The sequence below is a fragment of the Saccopteryx bilineata genome, chromosome 2 (assembly GCF_036850765.1).
Source record: "Saccopteryx bilineata isolate mSacBil1 chromosome 2, mSacBil1_pri_phased_curated, whole genome shotgun sequence".
Classification (NCBI taxonomy): Eukaryota; Metazoa; Chordata; class Mammalia; order Chiroptera; family Emballonuridae; genus Saccopteryx; species Saccopteryx bilineata.
The window spans coordinates 149,948,560-149,972,949 of record NC_089491.1 but is presented as its reverse complement, the minus strand read 5'-3'; the positions used below and the strand labels follow the sequence as shown (position 1 = coordinate 149,972,949).

General features: G+C 38.0%; 1 protein-coding gene across 1 annotated transcript in view; it reads right to left on the bottom strand.

The window, feature by feature from the left end:
* The window catches only part of ARID2 (AT-rich interaction domain 2), a 221,729-nt gene extending 198,996 nt beyond the window's left edge, over nucleotides 1-22,733 (bottom strand). The window contains exons 1-3 of the mRNA XM_066258170.1: nucleotides 22,516-22,733; nucleotides 22,306-22,399; nucleotides 21,144-21,241 (exon numbers count right to left, since the gene is read on the bottom strand). Coding sequence (XP_066114267.1) covers nucleotides 21,144-21,241; nucleotides 22,306-22,399; nucleotides 22,516-22,607 — 284 coding nt within the window. The 5' untranslated portion in view covers nucleotides 22,608-22,733. The remainder of the gene's footprint in view (nucleotides 1-21,143; nucleotides 21,242-22,305; nucleotides 22,400-22,515) is intronic.
* Nucleotides 22,734-24,390: the final 1,657 nt, after the last annotated feature.

The following is a 24,390-nucleotide window of genomic DNA, read 5'->3' as shown; positions in this document are numbered from 1 at the left end:
TCAAAGAAAGTTGATTATGCAAATGAGATGCAAAACCAATTTTTGTTTCATTGGTGAAAATGCGCTACAAAAGTCTGAAAGTACTGGAGTATCTGCACGTCCTGCAATTTCCCAGCTCTTGCAATGCCCCTGCAACACGATTTGCCCAAATACAAAACCTGGAGAGCCACAGGACATCTTAAAGCTGCTCAAGCACAGATGACAGTGGCAACAGCACTTCGAACATCCCAAAGTATGCTTAGCAGACTATGGAATCACTTACAAGAGACTGGCACAATACGAAGATGAGGGTAGGGTTGCCCATCTGCCTCAACTACAAAAGATTACCACTACTTGACCTTACTGGCATTCAGAAGGAACAGGCACAGCAATGCAACAGAGCTGTGGGGAGTTTCTTGCTGCCACTAGATGTCAGATATGCACCCAGACCATATGAAATCAGCTCCATCGTGTTGGACTCATGCCTGGCAACTAATGGTATGCATTCCATTATCTGCTGAACACTGTAGAACCCAAAGAAGGTAGGCTGATGAGCATAGTCATTGGACTCGTGCTGAGTGGTCAACTGTCCTCTTCTCTGATGAGTCACGGTTCAGTCTGCAGCCAATCATTGTGTCCTGATCTGGTGTGAACGAAGAACATGGGAGAATCCACGTTTCATATGAGAAAGGGACTCCTTCAGTGGTGATAGAATCATGGTATGGGCTAGCATCAGCAATGGTGGTTGACCTCCATGTCATCAGAAACAGATAGCTGATTGTTGTCAGATATTGAGATAAAGTCCTGCACCCTACATTGGTACCCTATGCTGGAGCAGTTGGAAACAACTTTCATCTCATGGATGATAATGCAAGGCCCCACCGTGCGCATCTCATCAATAACTTGCTTCAGGAGGTAGGAATCGAACGCATGGAATGGCCTTCACATTCTCCAGACCTGAACTCCACTGAACATGCTTGGGAAGCACTAGGAAGACATCTGGCAAACCATCCAATGCCTCCCACACACCTCTTGAGCTGCAAGTTGTCCTGGAGCAAGAGTGGCAGAGGATCCCTCAGGAACTGCTGGACACTCTGATCCTGTCCATGCCCCATCGCTGTCAGTGTGTTTTGGCATTGTTGGGCGACTGTATACCCTACTGAACAGTCAATGTGTGACACTGTCGTCCAGTTTGACATGATTCTGTTCACCCCCATCAATGTCACTTGCTACTCATCACGATAAGAGTTTGCATCTCATTTGCATAATCAAACAACTTTCTTTACCTTGTTTGCTTTTCTGATGTTCTTGTTTAATAAAAAAAAATCAAAGGCTTCCTTTTTTTATTGCTTCATATTCATTTTAAAATATCCCTTAATTTTTGTGAGCAGTGTAAATCAAACCAGTCTTTGGATGCCAAGCTCAAGGCCTCTGCCATAAATCCCTTCTACTCTCAAACCACAGTGATTTCCTTCTCATTTTCCAATAACCCTTTGCAGCATTCATTCATTGACTCCTTTAGGCACCTGTTAACTCCTACAAGTGCACTAATATGCACTATGTTATGATGATTATGATGATGGGGCTACAAAGATACATAAAACTAACTCCTTACTTCCTTGGGCTGATGGTGCAATAAGGGAGACAGACATGAAAACATTCATTATAGCGGTGTCTATAATAAAGGTATAAATAGGAGAAAAAGTCACATTATAAAGAAGGATCACTTCAAACTGTTTAGGGAGATAAGAAAAGGCTTTGTAGAGAAGGTGACATTTATGTTCAAAGAAAGGTAGGAGTATATCAGGCAAAGAAGAAGGGAAAGGAATTCCAGGCAGAGAAAACAGCATGTTAGAGGCAGAAAGGCAAAAAAAAAAAAAACTTGGCACATTCAGAGAACCATAAATAGATAAGAATGGCTGGAGTTCAGAGTTTTAACTAAGTCTACCAACACTTACTGATTGCCCATTCACCAAGCCTTGCAATTAATGGAAAAAAACACAGTATCTGTCTTTCAAGAATGTGTAAGGATATGGCACCCAGTTGATCGGCACAATTAATTCAAACAAAACAAGCAGTACTGAACACTTTCTATGAACCAGATACCCAAGATAGGAACTCAATATAAAGAAATAAAAAGCTCAGGTCCTGCTCTGAAGGAACTAACATTTTATCAGGAGACAGAGAGCCAGCTTATGGAGGATAGATTTTAAAGTTTAATCTTTATTAAAAAAACACTTGGAGAAAACATCCTAACATATTAATAGTGCCCATTATTTCCTCTTCTTTGTATTTTCTAAATTGTATACAATGAACATGTGTTACTATACTTTCATGATCAAGGAAAAAAAGTTTACAATCAAAAAAGTCTAAGACCTGACACCTGATGGGTTCTCAGTATTTATGTAGTCTCTGTTAATTAAAGTTAAGTTTTAGATTTAAAATTTTTAGATATCCAAAATATGGCTACTTATCACCATTTCAAGAGCTATGAACCGCAATAGTACAAATCACCATCATATTTTTTGTCACCTGGATTATTTTATGTATTAGTCCTACCCCATGTCTTCTTGCTTCTGCCAGTAATCCCCCACCCCACCAGCACACAAACATACCTTCACCTGTTTATAACAAAACACCAAGAGAGATCCAGATAATGGCAATTCACTGCTCAGAATCCCCCAGTGGCTTCAGGAAAAGGAAAAGCCCTTACCCAAATCAGGTAGCAGTGCTCTCTTATCTCCCTGATTCTAATCTCCAATTTCTCTCCTCTTTGCTTACTAACTAGCCACTACGGCCTTCTTACTGTTTCTTGAATATACCAGGCATGCTCTATTGCTGTTTGTTCACTCTTACCCAGATATCTACCTGGTTTGCTCTTTCACCTCTGTTGAGTCTTTATTCAAATGTTACTACCTTATAAAGACTTTTCCTGGTCCACTCTACCTAAAAACAGAACATTCCCTTTTAAAACCTGTCTCCTTTATCTGCTTTATTTTTCTCCTTTCACTTATCATTACCTAATATAATCTGTTTTACTGTTTCCTTTTCCTAGCTCTAAACAGGAAAATATTGTCCAATGCAAAGGACAGTCTGGGAAATAAAAAATTACCAATCATTCATCACTGAATGAATAAATAAAGAGCAGTATTCTGCATCATGGTTAAAAATTTGGTCTCTGGAGGTAGAAGACCTGGATTAACTTCTAGCTCCCCTACTTTGTAGTTACTACAAGTTACTTAACCTCTCTAAATCTTAAGTTTTCTCATCTATAAAATGACAATGATAGTATTAATCTTACAAGATGGTTCTGAGAATTAGAATAATGCAGGGTGAGCAGAGTATCTTGCAAATAATAAGTGTTCAATAAACTTAGCTATTACTATGATGATAACGAACATTCCTGACTGCCAAAATGCTTCCACTGACCTATCACATCATTTTCAGCATCCATTATTCAGAAATAGTAGTTACCCTGCAAAATCCTTAGATCTTCACATTCTAGTTTGAAACAAAATCAATACAACCCTGGATCAACTCTCACCTTATATAAGACTCTATTCCACTGTAGCTTGTAAAGAGAAGTGGGGAGACATTAATATCTATTTTACTTAAAAAAGTATTTTTAAGTGCTATATAAAATTGTACAAAATGCCACATTTATACAATGCTAATATATATTTTACAACTAAAACCGACTCTTGGTGCTTGTTTCATAAAACTATACAAGAAAAGGTGAAATAGGCTTAGGGCTAGATCAATGTAATGCTATATACTATGAACTCTGTAGATTTTGATTTTTTACTTCTTATAGAATTTGCCAAATTAGATTTTCCATTGCAAGGCCCACCATAACTACCTGACTTCATAAACACCTCCCTAGTGACAAGGGTCTGATTCAGGTCAACTACAATGTATCAAGTAAGATTTAGAGGTTTTAAGAGATAGATAAAAGAAAAAAGTCGACCCCAAGACCTTGGTAATAAGAGCAATGAATTATAATTCACAAGGCTGCACTGTCATCCTGACACCACTACTTACTAGCAATGATATTCCGAGGCTTTTTCCCTCGTCTATAAAATAGGATTATACTTATCTTGTAAAGGTGTAAAAAACAAAAAAAATGAACTTCTATATAACTAAACTATACTACAAACTGTACTGCAGCACACAAGTTTTACTGTAAAAAGATACATTAAAGCATTTTTTAAAATAAAAAGAAACAGCCTCAGAACTACCCCAACAATGTTCATATTTTGCTTATTTCCTTCAAGTCCTGTATTCACATACTTAAAATATTGTAATCATGTGAACTTGGGGAAGATAATATAGCACAATTTTTCTAGAGCAATATGGCTCAGGTTCAAATATTAGCTCCTAAACTTACTGTGGGGCTTTGGGCAAGATTCTTAACTCTCTTTGTCCTGTTTTATATAACATTGGGATAATAACAACAGTACAGGGAGGTGTGAAGAAGAAATGAGTTACTTTAAACCATTTTGTACAGTGCTTGGCACATGCCAAATTCAATAAACAGCTAAAAATATAAAAATCAAAATATAAACAGTATTCTGCTGTTTAAAAATTTTATGATGATGTGTCATAAAAGTACACTATTATCTAAAAACATCATAAGTTTCTTTTAAAAGGACTCTGGATACTTTATATTGACTATTTTAAAAATAAACTTCCCTAACATCCATTTGTCTAGATATTTTATAATGTAAAAAATAGAATCCATCTATTACTTCATACTTCCAGTAGAGGTCTCCATCTAAAAAATAATGTAGCAGACTGAAAACTTTAAATTAGTATTCCTGGTTATTAAAACACACACACAAATTAGTGAACAGCTTTATTAAATATGCAAGTTTAAGTTTTTCTAAGCAAAACACTTAAAAAAAGGAATATATGAAGTAAAAAGTGGTTTTCCCAAGTGATTGCTATGTTTTGTTATAGGTTCTCCAATAATACACACCTGTCTTATAAATATAATTCTTTGGATAGAAAGGGAAGAGAAGTAAGACTGCTGAATACTAATGATAAATTAAGGGCATATTTATCGCTATTACTGGTCAACAATTTAATACCTATTCCTTATAGATAGTATAAGTCAATAGAATCATCTTAACATAAAAGTAAAGGTCACATTTTATGGTAGCAAAGAAATCTCTGTCAATCTTCTACATTTATCCTTTTTAAATCAGAGTGGCTAGAGTAATAAAGGCAGCTCTGAATGAGCTTCCAGTTTCCCCTATCATTCAGAACAGTGAGTGATCTTTGGCAAGTCAATTATTCTTATGCAAGCCTACCAGAAAAAAATATCCTAGTAGCCTACCAGAAACTATGAGGCTAGACCACCTTAAAACCCCTTCAGTTCTAAGAAAGATGATGCTATGAATTGATAAGTTCAGCTGCTAATCCAATTATTGCTAACTACATACTTTTTCCTATTTTAGTAATCTAAACTTCAAGCTCGCATTACCAGGTGGCGGCACAGTAGATAGAGCATCGACCTGGGATGCTGAGGACCCAGGATTGAAACCCCGAGATTGCAGGCTTGAGCACGGTTTCACCCACTTGAGTGCAGGGTCACAGGCTTGAGCATGGGACCATAGACATAACCCCATGGTCGCTGACTTGAGTCCAAAGGTCGCTGACTTAAGCAAGGGGTCACTTGGTCTGCTGGAGCCCCCTGCCCCTGGGCCCCATCAAGGCAAATATGAGAAAGCAATCAATGAACTAAAGTGCCTAAACAAAGAATTGATGCTTCTCATCTGCTCTCCCTTTCTGTCTCTGTCTCTCTCACTAAAATCATGAATAAATAAAAATAAACCTCAGGATCAGTAAGATCTACTACTAGGCCTCTACAACAGGTTAAATTTGCATATAATACTAATATCTATCTCAACCTAGCACCTTAATGTAAGACTTGACAAATATAGGTAAGATTTGTTATGCTCAGAACTGATCAAGAAAATATCAAGCAATTTGCTTAAAGCTAAGAAACAGTGCTACATACATGCACACACACACACACACACCCATACATCCACTTAAGCTAACCTCTATAGTTTATAAAGTTTATAAAGAAGGGATAAAGATGAAGAGATGTTCTAACCAACTCTCAAAACTAGAAAGATTTATAAAGAAGGGGATAAAGATGAAGGGATGTTCTAACCAACTCTCAAAACTAGAAAGACTTTAGTATCCAAATTATACCTAACCTTTTTTTTTTTAGTTTTTTCCACTGATTTGAGGGAGAGAAAAGGGAAGAGTGAGTGAGAGTGAGAATGAGAATGAGGGAGGGGAAAGGAGAGAGAGAGAGAGAAGCATTAACTCATTGTTCCATTTAGTTGTGCATAAACTGGTTCCTTCTCATGTGCCTTGATGGATTGAACTAGCAACCTCAGCATACTGGAAAATGCTTTATCCACAGAAACAAGAAAAAAGGGCCCAAATTATATTTAATTCTGAGGATCAAATAAACAATGTAAAAACAACACATTTAATTTAATGAAAACGGATTTAAATGGATTCACACAAACAAGCATATAAGATTTCTGATATGCTAAGTATCTGATATGTAACTAAGCATAAGTTTACTTTTCATTTTCACAGCGTGGATAATCTATAAAGAAGACTTTTAAACTAAAATAATTGCTTCTCACCTTGAGAGCATAAAAAAAATCAAGGAATGATCAAGTCATAGTTTATACTAGTCTTAATATAAAAATCAAGCAATGAATGTAATTATTGCCTTGTTTCTATATGACAAGTGATACAATGGCCAGCAAAGAATAAAATGGTAAGACTGTTTAATGGATATAGATAGAATAAGAAAGATAATTTTCCTCCAAAACTTTTAGCACTTTAGCTGATTTTATTTCTATGTTAAATTTCTAAAACATGAGAAATATATTCAAATATAAGCCACAAAATGAGATTTAACAATTTTTACATTTGATATAACTGCCCTCTTGAATACAGATGATAAATTACAGATCTTAAAAATTAAAACCAAATGATATTAGACAAAACATATGAAAATATCACTAAATCTGATTCCTAAGTCCAAAAATATTGTTCATCAAATAAACAGATATAGAAACAACTGTATTAGTAAAATATATAGAATTAAGACTGTATCAAAAACACACTGCAGGCAGTATCTTACTCAATGAGGAAATGTTGGATATATCAAACAAGGTCAGCAACAAGGCAAGGAAAATATGCCCTTATCTTGTCAACTATTAAACACTGGCCAATACAATGACAAAAGAATAATAATTAAAGGCACAAAATTTAGAAAAGAAGTTAAACTATCCTTATGTGCACATGACATGCTAGTATGTCTAAATTTTTAAAAAATCAATGATAAAAATAGTTAAGGCAGATTATAATATTAAAAGTCAATCTTTCATGTAAATAAATGATAACCAATTTGAAGATATAATGGAAGAGAGAACTACATTAAGAATAGCAGAAAGGCCTGACCAGGCGGTGGCGCAGTGGATAGAGCGTCCGACTGGGATGCGGAAGACCCAGGTTCGAGACCCCGAGGTCACCAGCTTGAGCGCAGGCTCATCTGGTTTGAACAAAAGCTCACCAGCTTGAGCCCAAGGTTGCTGGCTTGAGCAAGGGGTTACTCGGTCTGCTGAAGGCCCGCGGTCAAGGCACATATGAGAAAGCAATTAATGAACAACTAAGGTGTTGCAACCCGCAACGAAAAACTAATGATTGATGCTTCTCATCTCTCCATTCCTGTCTGTCACTGTCTATCCCTCTCTCTGTAAAAAAAAAAAAAAAAAAAAAAAAAAAAAAAGCAGAAAGCCTGACCAGGTGGTGGCACAGTAGACAGAGCGTCAGACTGGGATACAGAGGACCCAGGTTCGAGACTCCCAAGGTCGCCAGCAAGCTCACCAGCTTGGACCCTTGGACTCAAGGTCGCTGGCTCAAGCAAGAGGTTACTCAGTCTGCCGTAGCCTCATGGGCAAAGCACATATGAGAAAGCAATCAATGAACAACTAAGGTGTCGCAACGAAAAACTAATGATTGATGCTTCTCATCTCTCTCTGTTCCTGTCTGTCTGTCCCTATCTATCCCTCTCTCTGACTCTCTCTCTGTCTCTGTAAAAAACAAACAAACAAACAAACAAACAAAAAAACAATAGCAAGAAAAACCTAATATACTTAAGGATACACTTAAGAAATATTCACACTCTATAAAAGGAAAATTTCAGAGTCCTGACTGACACAAAAAGATTTGAATAGAAAGACCTTCACTGTTCTTGGGTAGGTCAACTCAGTAACATCACGATGTATTAAGGTATTCTATAAATTTAATGTTATTCCCATAAAAAAGTGTTTTTGTACAACTAGAACATTAAAGATCACAGAGAAAAACAAACATAAAAGAATAGCTAATAAAACCTTATAAAAAAGAAAAAAGAACTATAAGATGGAAATGGTGCTACCAAATATGTATTAAAACATGCTATATAAAACTACAATAATTAAAATATAGTGAGATACCATTTCTTAATCCCCAAGACTGATAAAACTTAAAAAACTAGACAACACTTGACAAAGCTGTGGGAAACAGGCACTTTCATATACTGCTTGTGGAAATAAAATATAGTTCTCGACTACAAAGTGAACTGGGCAATATTTCATAAAACTACATATGCATTATGCTTGATTACTATATGAATCCCACCTTAGTAATTTATTCTGATGACACATCTCCCAAAAATTGAAAAATAGGTCTGCATAAGGTTACCAGATTTGCAAAAGATTACTCATATGGCATTATTTACTATTATAAAATATTGGAAACACTCTGTCATTTTACAGGAGAGTAGTTAAATAAACTGAGATATATCCACACAACAAAATACTATGCAGGTGTAAAAAAAAAATAAAGTTTTTTCAATTTATTTCAGGTAATATTCAAGATATATTAAGCTTCTAAAAAAGGGCAAAATACAAAAAAAATTGTATACATTCATTTTAAAAAGGGCAACTAAGAATGCATATATGCATTTCCTTATTTTTGTAAAAAGAAAAAAGAAAGAAGAAAAACACAGGAAGGGTAATCAGAAGTTAAAGAAATTGGTTACCAACAAAGCGTGGGCGGAAACAGTGTAGAAAAGAAAGAGGAGGGAAGCAGATAACCTCCAAGTATATCTTCTCTTAAATTCTAATTTTGGAGTCATATTAAATGTTTTACATATTCATAAATAAAGAAATAAGAATGGGGAAGAACATAAAACTGAATACAAATGGAAAAATATGAATTTTACTGAATTTTAAATAATAATACCCAGAAAAAAAAGAATCCAGTTCACTGTGAATTTTTTAATACTTTACTGATGCTATAGCTTCAGTATAAACACAAAAAGAACTACAAACAAATATTTAGCTCTACTTGGCACGTTTGTTCTTTGTTGTGGTATGGGTATAACAATTCTAAAAGTATTCTCTATCTATGTATAAGAACTTACAAGATGAGTAAATTTACTGCAAACTAGGATTCTCAATGCAGGTAAAGGGAAATACACGGACTGGAAAAAGACAGAAAGAAACAAGTATAGTCTAATAATTTGGGATATCAGTACAACCTTATGACTTTCAATATGTATATTTACATTTAAAAATAAACTTTCTAGCTCTGTCCTCTAAAAGAGCTGGAAAGAAAAGATAACCCAGTAACAATGAGCATACCACTACCAAGATCACGGTTTCTATATACCATTCCACATTAAAAATAATCAGAACTTGGAGAAACAGCTGATGCTAGAGAGCTGGATAAGCAAAACTTGACCCTGGAAGATTTTATCTTGTCAGAAAGCAAGAAAGAGCTCAAAAATAATGGGAACAGGTTAAGAAGGCACAGAAGCCATCTTGAAAGGACTCCTACTGGCCAAATTTAATAACATAATGCAAAATACATAACATAATGGATTTTAACCCATCGTATAAAATAAAAATCAAGTAGGAATAAAAATACTTTTCTTATCATAGTCTGCTAACTAATAAACATAGAAGGAATAACAGAGTTAGGAAATTGTACATCCTTTATAATTGATTCAGGCAAGAATCATCAATCGATGTTAAAAATTGGGTAAAAGTCTGATGGACAATCACTTTTTTATTATTACAGTTTGCATTGAACACTATTTTGTGCCTGACTGGTGGTGGCACAATGGATAGAGCTAAGGTCCCAGGTTCAAAACCCCAAGGTTGCCTGCTTGAGTGTGGGCTCACCAGCTTGTGCATGGGGTTGCCAACTTGAGCGTGGGATTATAGATATGATCTCATGGTTGCTGGCTTGAAGCCCAAGGTCGCTGGCTTGAGCAAGGGGTCACTGTCTCAGCTACAGCGCCCCCCCCTCCACATCGAAGTATGTATGAAAAAGCAATCAATGAACAACTAAAGTGTCACAACTACAAGTTGATGCTTCTCATCTCTCTCCCTTCCTCTCTCTTATAAGGAAAAAAAAAAATTTCCATGGTCTCAAAGTATGTCCCCATAGGTTACTTATTAATTATAAAGGAGAAAATAGAAACTTCATGGTAGAAAAACCAGGGAGGATACCACCTTAACCAAAGTTATCAGTAGTAACGAGACAAAGTGACATCACACACCTTCCAAAAACACTTAACCTAAATCTAATCTGATAAAAAACATCTGACAAATCCAAATTTTGTAATACAGTTGGCCTATACTGCAAAAAAATGATAGTATCATGACAGGCTCAAGAACTAAAGATATATAGTATAAGATCATGGATTGGGCAGGTGTATATGATAGCTAAAAAGACATCTTTGGGACAACTGGTAAAATTTGAATAAGTTCTGTATATTATTATATAATACAATTATATCCATGTTAAGTTTTCTAAATTTGATATGTTTTCTAAATTTGATACTATATTGTCACATAAGAAAGAGAATGTTTTCATTCTAAGGTGCTGAACACTTATATTTCCAAGTAAAGGGCATTAATCTATAATGATATCAAAGGATTAAAGACTAATAACACTTATACAGATAGCAAAATGACAGTAATTTATAAAAAACATGGCAAGAAAAAATGGTTTACCATTTTTCTCAAACAAATTTTTACTACTAGATTAAATTAACACATTGTGATATGGAGCTACCTGGAAAAACTACTCAGCAATTCAGAAGTTTGAGTTTTTAATGGTGTAAACTAAAAAGATTATACCAAATCACTGAAGCACTCTTGACCTACTACTTGTGAGTGCACTTGCAGGTACAGCCTGCTAAGGTACTAACTACTGTTTATGAAGCACTAAGTGGTCAGATCTGTACTCAAGTACACAGAAAATTCACTTAATCTATAAACCATTATGGAAAGTGTGATTATCCTGAGCATTATTACTGACAAATTTAAACTCAGCCCCAACTCTCAGCCCTAGCTAGCGGTGGCTCTGATAAAGTACTGACCGGGTACACTAGAGGTCATGGGTTCAATCCCCAGTCAGAGTACCTACCAGAAGCAATCACTGAGTACATAACTAAATTGAACAACTAAATGAAACAACAAATTGAATTTTCTCTTCCTCTCCCCCCCTTCCTCTCCCTCCTTCTCTCTCAAATCAATGGGATATTTAAAAAAAATAAATTCATCCCCATCCTCTAAAGAACTACAGTTTATATATTTTCTGCATACATTATAACCTAAGTTATAATCTGTTCTTTGTTTTGTTTTAAAAGAATGTTGCCATTGACTACATGTATGTTTAAATTAATTTTACTTATTTAAAATAAAATTTCATTTTAAACTATGCAAGGCCCTGGCCGGTTGGCTCAGCGGTAGAGCATTGGCTGGGCGTGTATGGATGTCCCAGGCTTGATTCCTGGCCAGGGCACACAGGAGAAGCACCCACCTGCTTCTCCCCACTCCCCCCTCTCCTTCCTATTTCTCTCTTCCCCTCCTGCAGCCAAGGCTCCACTAGAACAAAGTTTGCCCGGGGGGCTGAGGATGGCTCCATGGCCTCTACTTCAGGCACTAGAATGGCTCCGGCTGCAATGGAGCATTGCCCCCTGGTAGGCATGCTGGGTGGATCCTGGTCCAGTGCATGCAGGACTCTGACTGCCTCCCCGCTTCTAACTTCGGAAAAAAACAAATGAACAAAAACTATGAAAGACGTGTATGTCATGGTTATATAATAAATACTGTCTATGTGCACATAGCAACTGATCATCAACACTGTAAGAATTTACCAATTTTAACAGTAAACACTAAAAAAAATGACATATTTTCCATATTTCACAGTAAGATGTGTATTCAAAGAATGGATTCTTATATAACTTTATTCAAGTATTGCTTCATAAAAGTAACATTCTAGTTGCCCCATTATATGGAAATAAAAAATAATAATTTTCTAATATAAACAAAAGGTAAATGTGCCTAAAACATGAACTAATATCTGAAGATACTTAACGACCATGGGTAATGGAGAATTATGTATAAGACAATCTTTGTAAAAGGTAATAAAATAGGTCTGCCTGACCAAGTGGTGGCACAGTGGATAGAGAGTCAGACTGGGATGCAGAGGACCCAGATTCAAGACCTCAAGGTCACCAGCTTGAGCGTGGGCTCATCTGGTTTGAGCAAGGATCACCAGCTTGGACCCAGGGTCGCTGGCTCAAGCGAGGGGTAGCTTGGTCTGCTGAAGGCCCTTGGTCAAGGCACATATGAGAAAGCAATCAATGAACAACTAAGATGTCTCAACAAAAAACTGATGATTGATGCTTCTCTTCTCTCCCTGTTCCTGTCTGTCTGTCCCTACCTATCCCTCTCTCTGACTCTCTCTCTGGAAAGTTGAAGGGGAGAAATTGTGGCCTTAAAAGATGTACAATATACTTTCCTATCTGGCAATTATGATGGACACTTAAGATTGAGAATTGGATATAACTTACAACAGCTTTTTTATTTTTATTTTCTTAAAAACAGCTTTTTTAAAGAAGTAATTCATATGCTTTAAAAGAAAAGTTTCAGCAGTGTAATTTTTTTCTATTTATTACTAAGTTATTTTTCTGAGATTAAATAACAGCAATTACTTCTGAAATTTGAAATAAAAACAAAATTTCACATATGAAAATGGTTTAAAAATGAAAACAAAGTGCATTAAATAAAACAGGCTATTGTTAGTAGTTATTTTTATAGACATTTATACAAGTTAATTTCCCCTAAACATTACTAGGATAGATCAGCAAAATCTTCACATAGAAAATAAAAGCCTTCAGTAAATTCAATAAAATAAATGCTATCCCACTTGCAGAGAATATTATAAAGTACAATATAGGAAAAGAAAGATCCTAGATATTAAGGAAAACTTATTTTAAAATAATTTTTAAAAATCCAAATAATACAAATACAGTAATAAAAAGTTCAAATTAGTAGCTTCATTTACCCCTCTTCTCCCCTGAATTGAAGTTAAGCCCTTGTTACTGTCTCTAGAGCACAAAGTGTAGGGTGTGTCTAGGCTTTGCTTAGAGATGACAGGTGCAGCTTGAGCAGGTGCCCTAGACCAGATGTCACCTAGAGGTTTTGTTCTGGATGTAGCCACAGCCAACATGTTGATGCCAAGTTAAACTAGTTATCTCAGCAACTAAATTGGTATCATGACAATACTTAGTTCACCTGTTCTCAAACTTCAGCATACTTAAGAATCACGTGGGGCTCATTTTTTAAAAAATACAAAGTTTCAGACTATTAATATCTAAAACCAATGAACAATCTTTGCACTATAGCAGGACAACTAAGCCTCATGATCTGAAGAACACAGCACTACCTATTACCTATGCCTAAAATTCAACTTGAATGTTATCAACCTTTAGATCTAACTATCAATTTTCAGGAAATAAATACTAAGGATAGATGAACAGGTTAACTGACACTAGAAGGAAAGGATCAACTAAATCCAGAATTTGGGACATTCTAAAGGACAAAACGACCCCATTACCTCAACAAATCAACAGTATGATGGAAAAAGGCAAGAGGACCATTAAGAATTAATTTGGGGCCCTGACAGGTTGGCTCAGTGGTAGAGAGTCGGCCTGGCATGCAGGAGTCCTGGGTTCGATTCCCGGCCAGAGCACACAGGAGAAGCATCCATCTGCTTCTCCACCCCTCCCCCTCTCCTTCCTCTCTCTCTCTTCCCCTCCCGCAGCCAAGGCTCCATTGGAGCAAAGTTGGCCCAGGCGCTGAGGATGGCTCTGCGGCCTCTGCCTCAGGCACTAGAATGGCTCTGGTTGCAACAGAGTGACGCCCCAGATGGGCAGAGCATCACCCCCTGGTGGGTGTGCCAGGTGGATCCCAGTCAGGTGCATGTGGAAGTCTGTCTGACTGCCTCCCTGTTTCCAACTTCAGAAAAATACAAAAAAAAAAAAAAAAAAAAAAAAAAGAACTAATTTGGGGTGATGAACAACAGTGTACAGATGATGTGTTGTAGAATTGAGCACCTGAAACCTATATAATTTTGTCAACCAGTGTCACCCCAATAAATTCAATAAAAAAGGGGGGGAAGAAAAATAAAAACCAACTCATTTTAGATGTTAATATTGACAAAATACTTTCACAGGCAAAACAAAACAAACAAAAAACCAATGAAATAAAACAGCCAAAACAACAGATTCAGCCCCATTCAAAGTTCTTTTTCAGTAAGATGGGAGGACCCTGCCAACATTGACTTGGGTATTAATAGAACGATGGACCTAGCATTTTTGGCCAAGAATTCAAACAAAATGTGAAAGCTATTCCCAGATATCACCAAGATTAAGTTCTAGTGCTAGGTTATTATAATATACTTGGTCAACAGGGTATATATCTTGTAGAAAGGCATTAATTTCCAACTTACAACATAACAAATATGCAAAAAGTATCCAAGCACAAGTTAAATTTATTTGTTTTGAAACAGAAAAATATATGTTAGACTCTATTTTAATAACATGATTCTCGGAAAGCTTAATGAAATTCATAGGTAATTTGAATGGTACTGAGAGTGACAATTTATTTTAAACCACCTCTTTATTCCAGATACCCCCAAAGTTTTACTTACTAACTAAATGTATTAATAAATTTTATGATAGCCTGACCAGCAGTGGCACAACTGATAGAGTGTCGACCTGGGATGCTGAGGATCCAGGTTCAAAATCCCGAGGTTGTCAGCTTGAGTGCAGGCTCATCCAGCTTGAACGCAGGGTTGCCTGCCAGCTTGAGTGTGGGATCACAGACATGACCCCATGGTCGCTGGCTTGAAGCCCAAGGAAGCTGGCTTGAGCAAGGGATCATTGGTGTGGCTGGAGCCCCCCAGTCCAGGCACGTTTGAGAAGCAATCAATGAACAACTAAGGTGCCGCAACTATGAGTTGATGCTTCTCATCTCTCCCTTCCTGTCAGTCTGTCCCTGTCTGTCTCTCTCTCTCAAAAAATAAAATAAAGAAATTTTATGATAGGTAACCAACACCAGCATCAATCAGCATATATGTATTTTGTATATATCTAAATAGAGAATCAATCTGTTTCCTTGCCTCTACTATGGATAACAGAACTAAACATGTTATTTACATTTATTTTAAATTCAAAAGCCAATATTTTTACATAAAATATGTTGTAGAATTGTGCACCTGAAATCTGTATAATTTTGTTAACCAACGTTACTCAAATAAATTCAATTTTAAAAAGCCAATACTTTTACTTTTCCTAAAAATGCTTACAATTTCAGGTTGTAAAATATCTGAAGATAATCTTTAATCCTAACATTTCCATTTTTAACTATAGTAAGTTTGGTCCTTGAACCACTATCTATTTCTGAACAGTTTTCCCTGATACCAAAATTCATGATAGGACTTCTCGGTTTTCTAAGTTGTAGAACTGAATGAGGTAATATAAGTTTTTAGCAAGACTATCACTATCATGTTATTTCAAAATTACTATTCCAAAATACAAAGTTCTAAAACAATGTGATCAATGATTCTGCTACAATTCTTTAGAAAGGCTTGTTAGAAAAGTATAAAAAACAAAATTTTAAATATAAATAGTTTGTTAAAAAAAGAAGCCTCTAGTTAGAATGATAGACAACAGGGGAAATAAAGACAACTACTTGCCTTTTGGGTGCTGCTGGTTCAAATAAATCTTAAGTTAAAAGAGAACTAACCAATCAAATAAAATTAATTGTAAATTGTTTTGCCCTAAAGACTATCATGCCAACATATGAACCACTGCCTAAGACTGAAAAATCTTTCTCATGGTCACATATGTCTTTGTCACACACATTGTAATTTAAACAGTAGAAAAAATGTTTCCCAAATTGTGCTCCACAGAATTTAGTAGGTGTTCTTCAAACATGGGGTTTCATGCCACACCCTTGTGAGGTGTGGTGGGTGTCTGGGCAACATCACTTACTGTGGTTAGGGGATGGGAAGTAATAACCAGTGTTTTTCCAAATTGGCTACACTTCCACAATGCACATTATTAGACTCAAGTCTCAAAAAAGTCCTACAATACAGTAACAAAGTTTAGCTTTATTACTCAAATTCATTTGACCCTTTTTCAAGGAAACATATTGATATTTCAGGAAAATAAGTTTTTAACACAACACAATTTGGGAATTTCTACTCTAATTGCTCCTGAATAACAAGAGAGTGGTTATGATGGCGGTGGCAAATCAAAGGAGCAGAGACAGAGAATCCCATGCCCCAGAAGTCTCTCTAATTCCCAATTCTGACTAACCCTATTTTTACCAGTAAACTTTAATAGGGTCTATGCCACTCTGGAAAATGCTCAACAAGCAGCCTTCACCAAATAATAATAAATACTCCAAATATTTTATCTAAAAATATAGATTGAGTGCTTGCTTGCTAACTAATACACCTAAATTCCAATGAATTAAAATGTTGTTTTTCCTTCCCTTTCAACTTCCAATATTATTTACTTCAGGAATATAAAAGATCAACAGAAGAGATAAACTTTTCTAGCAGGGTTAAAGTGGGTTTTACACACAACCAACCATGGAAATATTGACTCCACAACAGAGAAGAGGTAGGATTATAAAAGACTACTCTTATTTAGTACAACATTTTTAGTTAACATCTGAGACAAAAAACTTAAATGCAAAAATGCATATAAACATTTTTGAGAGTTAGAGTTTTTAATTTGAATCCTCAGTGAAATTTTTATCTTCAATAAGTTATCTATCTCGAAAAAAGTTAGATTTATTTCCACTTTGGGGCAAATTTAAGCTGCTTAAAATATGGCTTGTCAGACACAACACTAACCTAGCTGAGCTCTGATCAGTCTTTGAACTTTCTACTCTCCTTTTTAACAAATCTGCATGTCCTTTAAAATGTAACAATATCAGAAGATGTCAAAATCAGGTTTGTTAAAAATGAAAGAATACAATTTAAAATTATTATTTAAAATGCATACATGAATAATTTATTTAGATACAGTTGTTCTTCCAGTCTCCATATTACTTTTATTTTCCTTCCTTGAAAAGGGAGAGCAATCTCTAGTTATCAATTATGTTTAGCAGTTCACAAATTCAAGGTATTACTTTATTTTCATATTTATTACAGTTTTGAAGCATTCTTTCACTGAACCTCAAGTAATTCATAAAAGGCTTTCTCTTAAAAGAAATGATCTACATAGTGGACTGTAACTACAGAACATATGAGTTTATCCATTCTCTATTGGTATTATTTAGGGAGGGTTTTATCAATGAAGGGAAATAGAATAAATTCACAATGCAACTGAAAATTCACTACGGTGGGTGAAACTCTACAATTAAGTTCCTGACTATTCTAAAGGTAGGTACATGTAAAGAAATCATGTAATATAAGAAAACCGGTAACATATAATTTGTACAGGAAATTTTTCCTGTCTAAGATATTTCACTTCCTTTCCAAAAAATCAAGTTTTATAATGGAAACATCAAGTTACCCTTAACTCTAGCTGTACTACTGAAGTCAGTAAGTTAAACGAAATTATTCAAGTATTTAAAATATTTACCTAAATCTTCACACCAAGACTTCAAATTCTTAATGGAAATAAGAGTAATAATTTCGCCCCCAATCTTAGCATGACAATGGGGTTAAAAAAACCCACCTCACAGAGTAAATAAGGAGCACAATGGGTATAAACTTGGGCAAAATTTAACCAAATGTAATTTCCAATTATATTTTAATTTTTAAAAATCACTTGTTACTAGCAAACTGAACTCATAATAGATTAAACATTGCAAACACATGTCAGGAATACAACTTTTTTGTCCAATTAACAAATGCCACTAAAGCCATTCTGATTTTTTTTTTTTGGTACTTTAATTTCTTCATTTATGAAATGTGTAAAATTATACCTTATCCTTTTATACTTTAGGGATAATCTAATAATAAGCATTTAGGGAATATATTGCGGTTTATGTGCCAAGAAAGAACTAAATGCAAACAAAATATATGGACATCACAGATGATTAATATACAATTCTCAAACAGAGTACTTTTACACATCATCAGTAAGGACATTTAAAAATACTAAATTCCAATCTTGAAACAATCAATTGCATTTTCAATTTTAGACTTGGAGGAATCTTTGCAGGCAGTCTAGAACTGAACAGATACGTGTTTGATACAATCAAGCTAATTTTTGGCAGACCACTAAACTCAGGTCTCTAATAACTGTCTACGTTTATATCAAAATAAACCTAAAAATGTTAGAAAATATACACGCCCAGCACACGAGTTTGCTCTTATTTATTGAAATGTCTGTAATATCATGAGGATATATGATAAAAATACTAAGCTAACAACCATCCAATTAATACAATTACAGAGCAATGTCAGTTCTGTAATCTTGTAGAGTAAATGAGAACTACCACATATAAGGACAGTCTTATAATAGGTCAAATGAAAAAGCAGTTCATATTAAGGTAATTATTCCACCTATGATTTATAAAACACATTATCTGCTATCAGAAACCATGATATTCAATTTAATATATGAACGAGGTAACTTATAAAGTCACTTGATTACTATTTCTTACTATGAAGAGGCACTCTTATGGTTAACAGAATCACTGTGAAAGCTTGGTGTCCTGCCAGTCACGATTTTTCAGAGGAAGGTATAAAACCCAGCATCATATATGTCCTCTAACTATGCAATATTACTCCACTATGAGAAAAATCCTTCAAGGTTGGTAGTACCCAATTTTTGACAGCGTATACATATATTTGTATTTCTTTAGAAGCCACACAAATCTTCTCATGGTTTTATTTTCCAAAACAAATGCTCAACTTTTTTTTTCCAGTAGCCTAGCTACAATCCCACAAAAACAAACATGGAGAAAAACATATGGAGGAAAAACAAGTTTAGCTAAAGACATAGATCAAAAAACAGCTTCTAATAAGAGTATAGTGCTCAAATTGATCTGAGAACAATGTAAAAAGTTACAACCTTGAAACTATATAGTTAAAAATAGTACCTAGAAATACAATCAGTGGATGATAGGATCTCAAGATACAAATCAAAACTGGAAAAACAGTATTTATGTAACTTGCAAAAAATTGGAAGCCTAGCCATTTAATTGATTATACTGAAACCCTGTTAGGATGAATGTAAATTCTTCAGAAAAGCACACATCTATCTCATGAACCATATATATCACACAGTACCTTATGGGTATTAAATTTCAATCAAGCAATCAAAAAATCAATCAGTCAAACCAGTAAGTATCAGGCATAACTTTAAATATGTATTTTAAACAGTCTAAAATCCAAATGGTTCAAACTGATTACCAGAAAACTGGCACATGTATTAATAGTATTCTTCTCAATATTATAAAAGGGAATGAGCAACTAAGTATCACTATCAATATAAAATTACCTACTTCTTACCACATTTTGTTTTACTTTTATTTTTGTTTTGGTCCCTTATTTTAAAATGTACTCTAACACACGTGATCACACACACACACCTTAGATAACATATTTAATAAGTTCTATACTGTGTATCTCAGTAACTACCCATTCAGTTTTGGGAACTCTTTAGCTTCAAGCCTGCAGTCAATCTATGAGAGCCAATAGGAAGTACGCCTGGGCAATTACTACAATTCTATTTCAGAATGCTAAACATAACACAGAATATCTGCATTGGGATATCACATTTGCAGTAATGATAAATGCCAAACTCAAATTATGTAAAAGCCACATTATTTTAAAAAGGCCATCCTATAATATCATTATTAAAAAGTAGTAAGTATAATAAACAATATTTTAGTCCTAAATAACCACCACCAATTAAGGACCCTCAATGGGCAGTAAACATTAAAAATAAAAGATGACCTTATAATAAAGTACAATATAAAAATATTCCTAGGAATAAAACTTTGTCACAAAAATAAAGATGATCACAAAATATATTATCTAAACTTCTCACATACCACTGAGTAAGAAATTTACTCATCAAATAAATAGTCAAAATAAAGGTAAGAATGAAAGAAAAATCCAAATCATAGTATTTCCTTTCAATAGAATCTTTAATTTTCCTAAATATGCAATAATTCTTTTGAATGTTTTTAAGTAACTTGAAATTTATTTTAAAAATTATTCTAAAAACGATCCTAGTCATCTAAGGCTATGTAGAAGTATTCTACTGAAAAACTACTCAGTAACACGGTTTCACACAAGAGGTTTCATTTTATAAGAATCTTAAAGTCAGATTTAAAAAGACAAAAGAGTTTACAAAACAAAGAAAAAAATTTCCCAAGGGACACAAAGTTTCATTAACTATTTTAACTCTTTTACTAAGCATCACCTTTCTGCACCTCTTTGGATATCAAGCAATCAATAACAATGTCACAAAGAATGTTTACCAAGACCAAGATGGGGGGGCGGTGTCACCTGTAATGATCGAGTATAAAAAATGTAAACAATCCTAAAATAGGTGAGGAAAACTTTCACCAACTTCACTTCATGGATATTTAATGTTCCCAGGCTGAAATTAACAGAAGTTCAGAAAACTGCTTGGTGTGCAAGTTGGTGTGTGTGTGTGTGTGTGTGTGTGTGTGTTTGCTAAAAACAAATCTCCCCATAAGTCTTTTATTTCCAAATACTGTGCAAGAGTCACTACTACTCACCGCAAGTAATACTGTTTTAAAGCAAAGGCAGCGTTAGAACAACTTCTGGGAAAGTTGAACTCTTCAACAATTTCTCCCCACTGATTCTTCTCAGAAACCTGTTAAAAACACAGCCACGCTTGTCTGAAAATGCACAATCCAAGAAACTCTAACCTAACTATGAAATAAATACCCATTCTACAGAGATCTGTAGCTACCCAGCCATCAATAGGTGTTTCGGATCGATCCGTAAGAGTTACTGAGCAAGGACTGCTCGAATCAGTGTGTTTTCACCCGAGAGTCCTGTATTTAATAGGACTTGTTTTGTTTGGGGGGCGGGAGGGGGGGGTCTGGTGGGTTTGTTTTGTTTTTGAAGCCCGGACAATAACCAATCGCAAGTCCCTCTGTCGCCCCCTTTTAAATCTCAACGCGGTCGGTTTACACCAAAAAAAAAAAAAAAAAAAGTTCAAAAGGATCAATACTGTTCCGGACAGCGACGTCCGCAGGTTCTGGGGGGGCCGGAGCCGATTCCGATCCCTCTCCCAGATCTATCCATCTCCATAGGCCCTTCTTTGAGGCCTACAGCTTCTGCCTAGCCTTGAAGCCTAAGATGGCTATTTGGAGACAGGTCCCGGTTTCTTTTGTTAGCTATATAAACCGAGGGCGACGGGGCGAGGCTGTGCCCCCGGCTGCCGGGATCATTTCGCAGCCGATTATCGATGTTAAACCTGCCCGCGCTAATTTTGAGTTGCACGAAAACTGCTCTCAGAGTCTGTGTGTCTCTGTGTCTCCGCCTGTGCTAGAGCGGCAGCGGCGGCAGAGCCGACTCGCGAGCGAGAGGGCGCGGGCACGGGGCGGGCGCGGGGCTTTGGCGGGCGCCCCGCACGCCCGCACGCCCCGCCGCGGCGCTCAGACCCCGCCGGGCCGGCCGGGCAGCGGGCAGGGCGCGAGCCGGCGCCGGGCCGCCCGCCCGCCCGAGCCCCGCGCCCGCCGCGCGCACGCGAGCCACCAGGCCAAAAACAGCCCCGCCGCCGTCCGCCTCCGTGCCAACGGCTGCGAGCGAAAAGAACGCCTTTTGCCCCCGCGGGCCACCCCCCCGGCCCCGAGCGCCCACTCCGGGGTCAAAGGAGACTTTTTGGAAGAGGCCAGCGAGAGGGAAATACAAATTAAAACTTCCACTCACCTTCGCGAATCCGCCTAAAGTAGTGACTCTGGTGTAGAGACCGTGAAGATCCAGTTCCTTCCCACCCACCGCAGGGATTTTTTTAAAAGGAGACCTGCGGGAGAGAGAGAAAGCCCCGCACTTGTCAGCCGGGACCCCGCGCCCGGCCCGGGCGGGAGAGCCCCGTTCGCCCCGGCTCGCCCGGCGCTGCCCCCCCGGTTCTGCTCTCACCCTCTGCTGTGGTGGAACTGCCGCAGCTCGTCCAGGAAAGCAAGTCCCTTTCTCCGCTCGTCCGGAGGCGCCTTCCCCGTCGAGTTTGCCATTATTTTTTCAAAGGAGGTTTTAAAAAAACCCAGATCGGTGTTTTAAAAGCGCCCCCCGCTCCCTGCGCTTCCTACCAGAGCCCGGAGCCCATTCCTCGGCCGGCGGCGGCGGGGCTCAGTCATGGGCCGGCGGTGGCGGCGGCGGCGGCGGCGGCGGCGGCGGCGGCGGCGGCGGCGGCGCAGGGAGGGAGGGAGGGAGGGGGAGGAGGAGGAGGAGGAGGGGAAAGAGGGAGCGGGAGGCCAGGGGGAGAGGAGGGAAGGAGGGAGGGGAATTTCTAAAAAAGTTTAAAGAAATCGGAGCGAAACTAGAGGGGCAAGCGACTGCCAGATCCGCGCGAAGTCGCGGGGCGAGCGCGGCCCCCACCGCTTCCTTTCCTCCCTCCCCGCGGCCCGGCTCTCGCCCGCCTCTCAGCGCCGCCGGCTCTGGCGGCTCGGCCTGGGGACGCGATTCAACATGGTGCTGCTGCCGGGCGCGCGCGAGCGAGCGAGCGAGGGGAATGGCGAGCCGACGGTGAGGGGTCGGGGAGGCTGGAGGCCCGGGAGTTTCGGGGGCGGCGGCGGCGGCGGGGCTGGGGCAGGCGGGGCTGGGGGTGGGGAGGGGGAGGTCTGTGTGGTGGTTTGTGGAAAGCGAGGTGACAGCGTGTGTTCCGGCCGCGGCTCCGCAAGGCCCTCGCATACATTCACGCGCGGCCTCGGCCGCCCCGGAGCAGAAGGCACCGGCGGCAGCTGAGCCGCTGCGCGCCGCCCTGCCGCTTCTCTCCCGGTCAGCCCTCCTTTCTGCCGCCGCCAGCGCCTCCGCCACGGCTGGGCAGCCAGCACGGCACAGCGACCCCCGAGGGCCGGCCGCGGCACTGCACCCGGCTCCACACCGCCCCGGCAGCTCCTCGCGGGGAACAATAGACTGGGCTCGCCGGGTTTAGGGTTCATCTGCAATGTGCCGCACATTTCACACGCACACAAAGCCGGCGGAAAGGGGGGCGGCGCGGGGAGACAGCCCCTAAGGGTTTTTTCAGGGTTAGGGGTGGAAGCAACGTTAGCGTCCCGGGCCCGGCTGTGGGGAGGGCCTCTGGGGAGTCCCGCGCCCGCCCGACAGAACCGGGGCGGCGCTCCTGAGGAAAACGAAGCTCCGCGGGGCAGCTCTTCACGCTACGCATCATTCACAGATGGGAATAAAGTCAATTTGTTACCCTTTTTTTTTAAGGTCTAAAGGAATAGGCTTTTTTGAGCCTTCTGCTAGTATTTTGGGTATCTGGTTAGCACATTTCCCATGAATTATCCACAAACCAACTTTAGCAAACTATGAATTAAATACAGTGTGAACTGCCCTAGTTCTGTGGAAATAAGAGTAATGCTCTTAATTCATTTTGCCTTTGGTTGGTTTCACGTATCAAACTAGATTATGCTGTGCTGAGTTATGCAAACGGTAATTAAACTGGTTGGGAAGCAATCTTTTGAACTTTGACAATTAACGTTTACATTTTCACATTAAGGAATCTTAAAGATAAATGCGCTTAAAATAAATATTGAATAAAACCATGTTTTTCTTGCTTTCCAGTGTCTTAAATGCCACCCCCGTTTATTTTTGAAGATTAAAAAAAGGACTGCTTAAATGAGAGACCAAACATCTCAACAAATACTACTAAATTTTGCATTTACAAGGGGTGCTGGAGTCGGCCCTAAGCTACAAAAGTTAATTAAGCTTCACAATATGTGAAGCATATCATTATTCCCATTTTAGTGATGGCCACTACGGGCAAAGTCACTGAGTAACCCAAGGTCACAG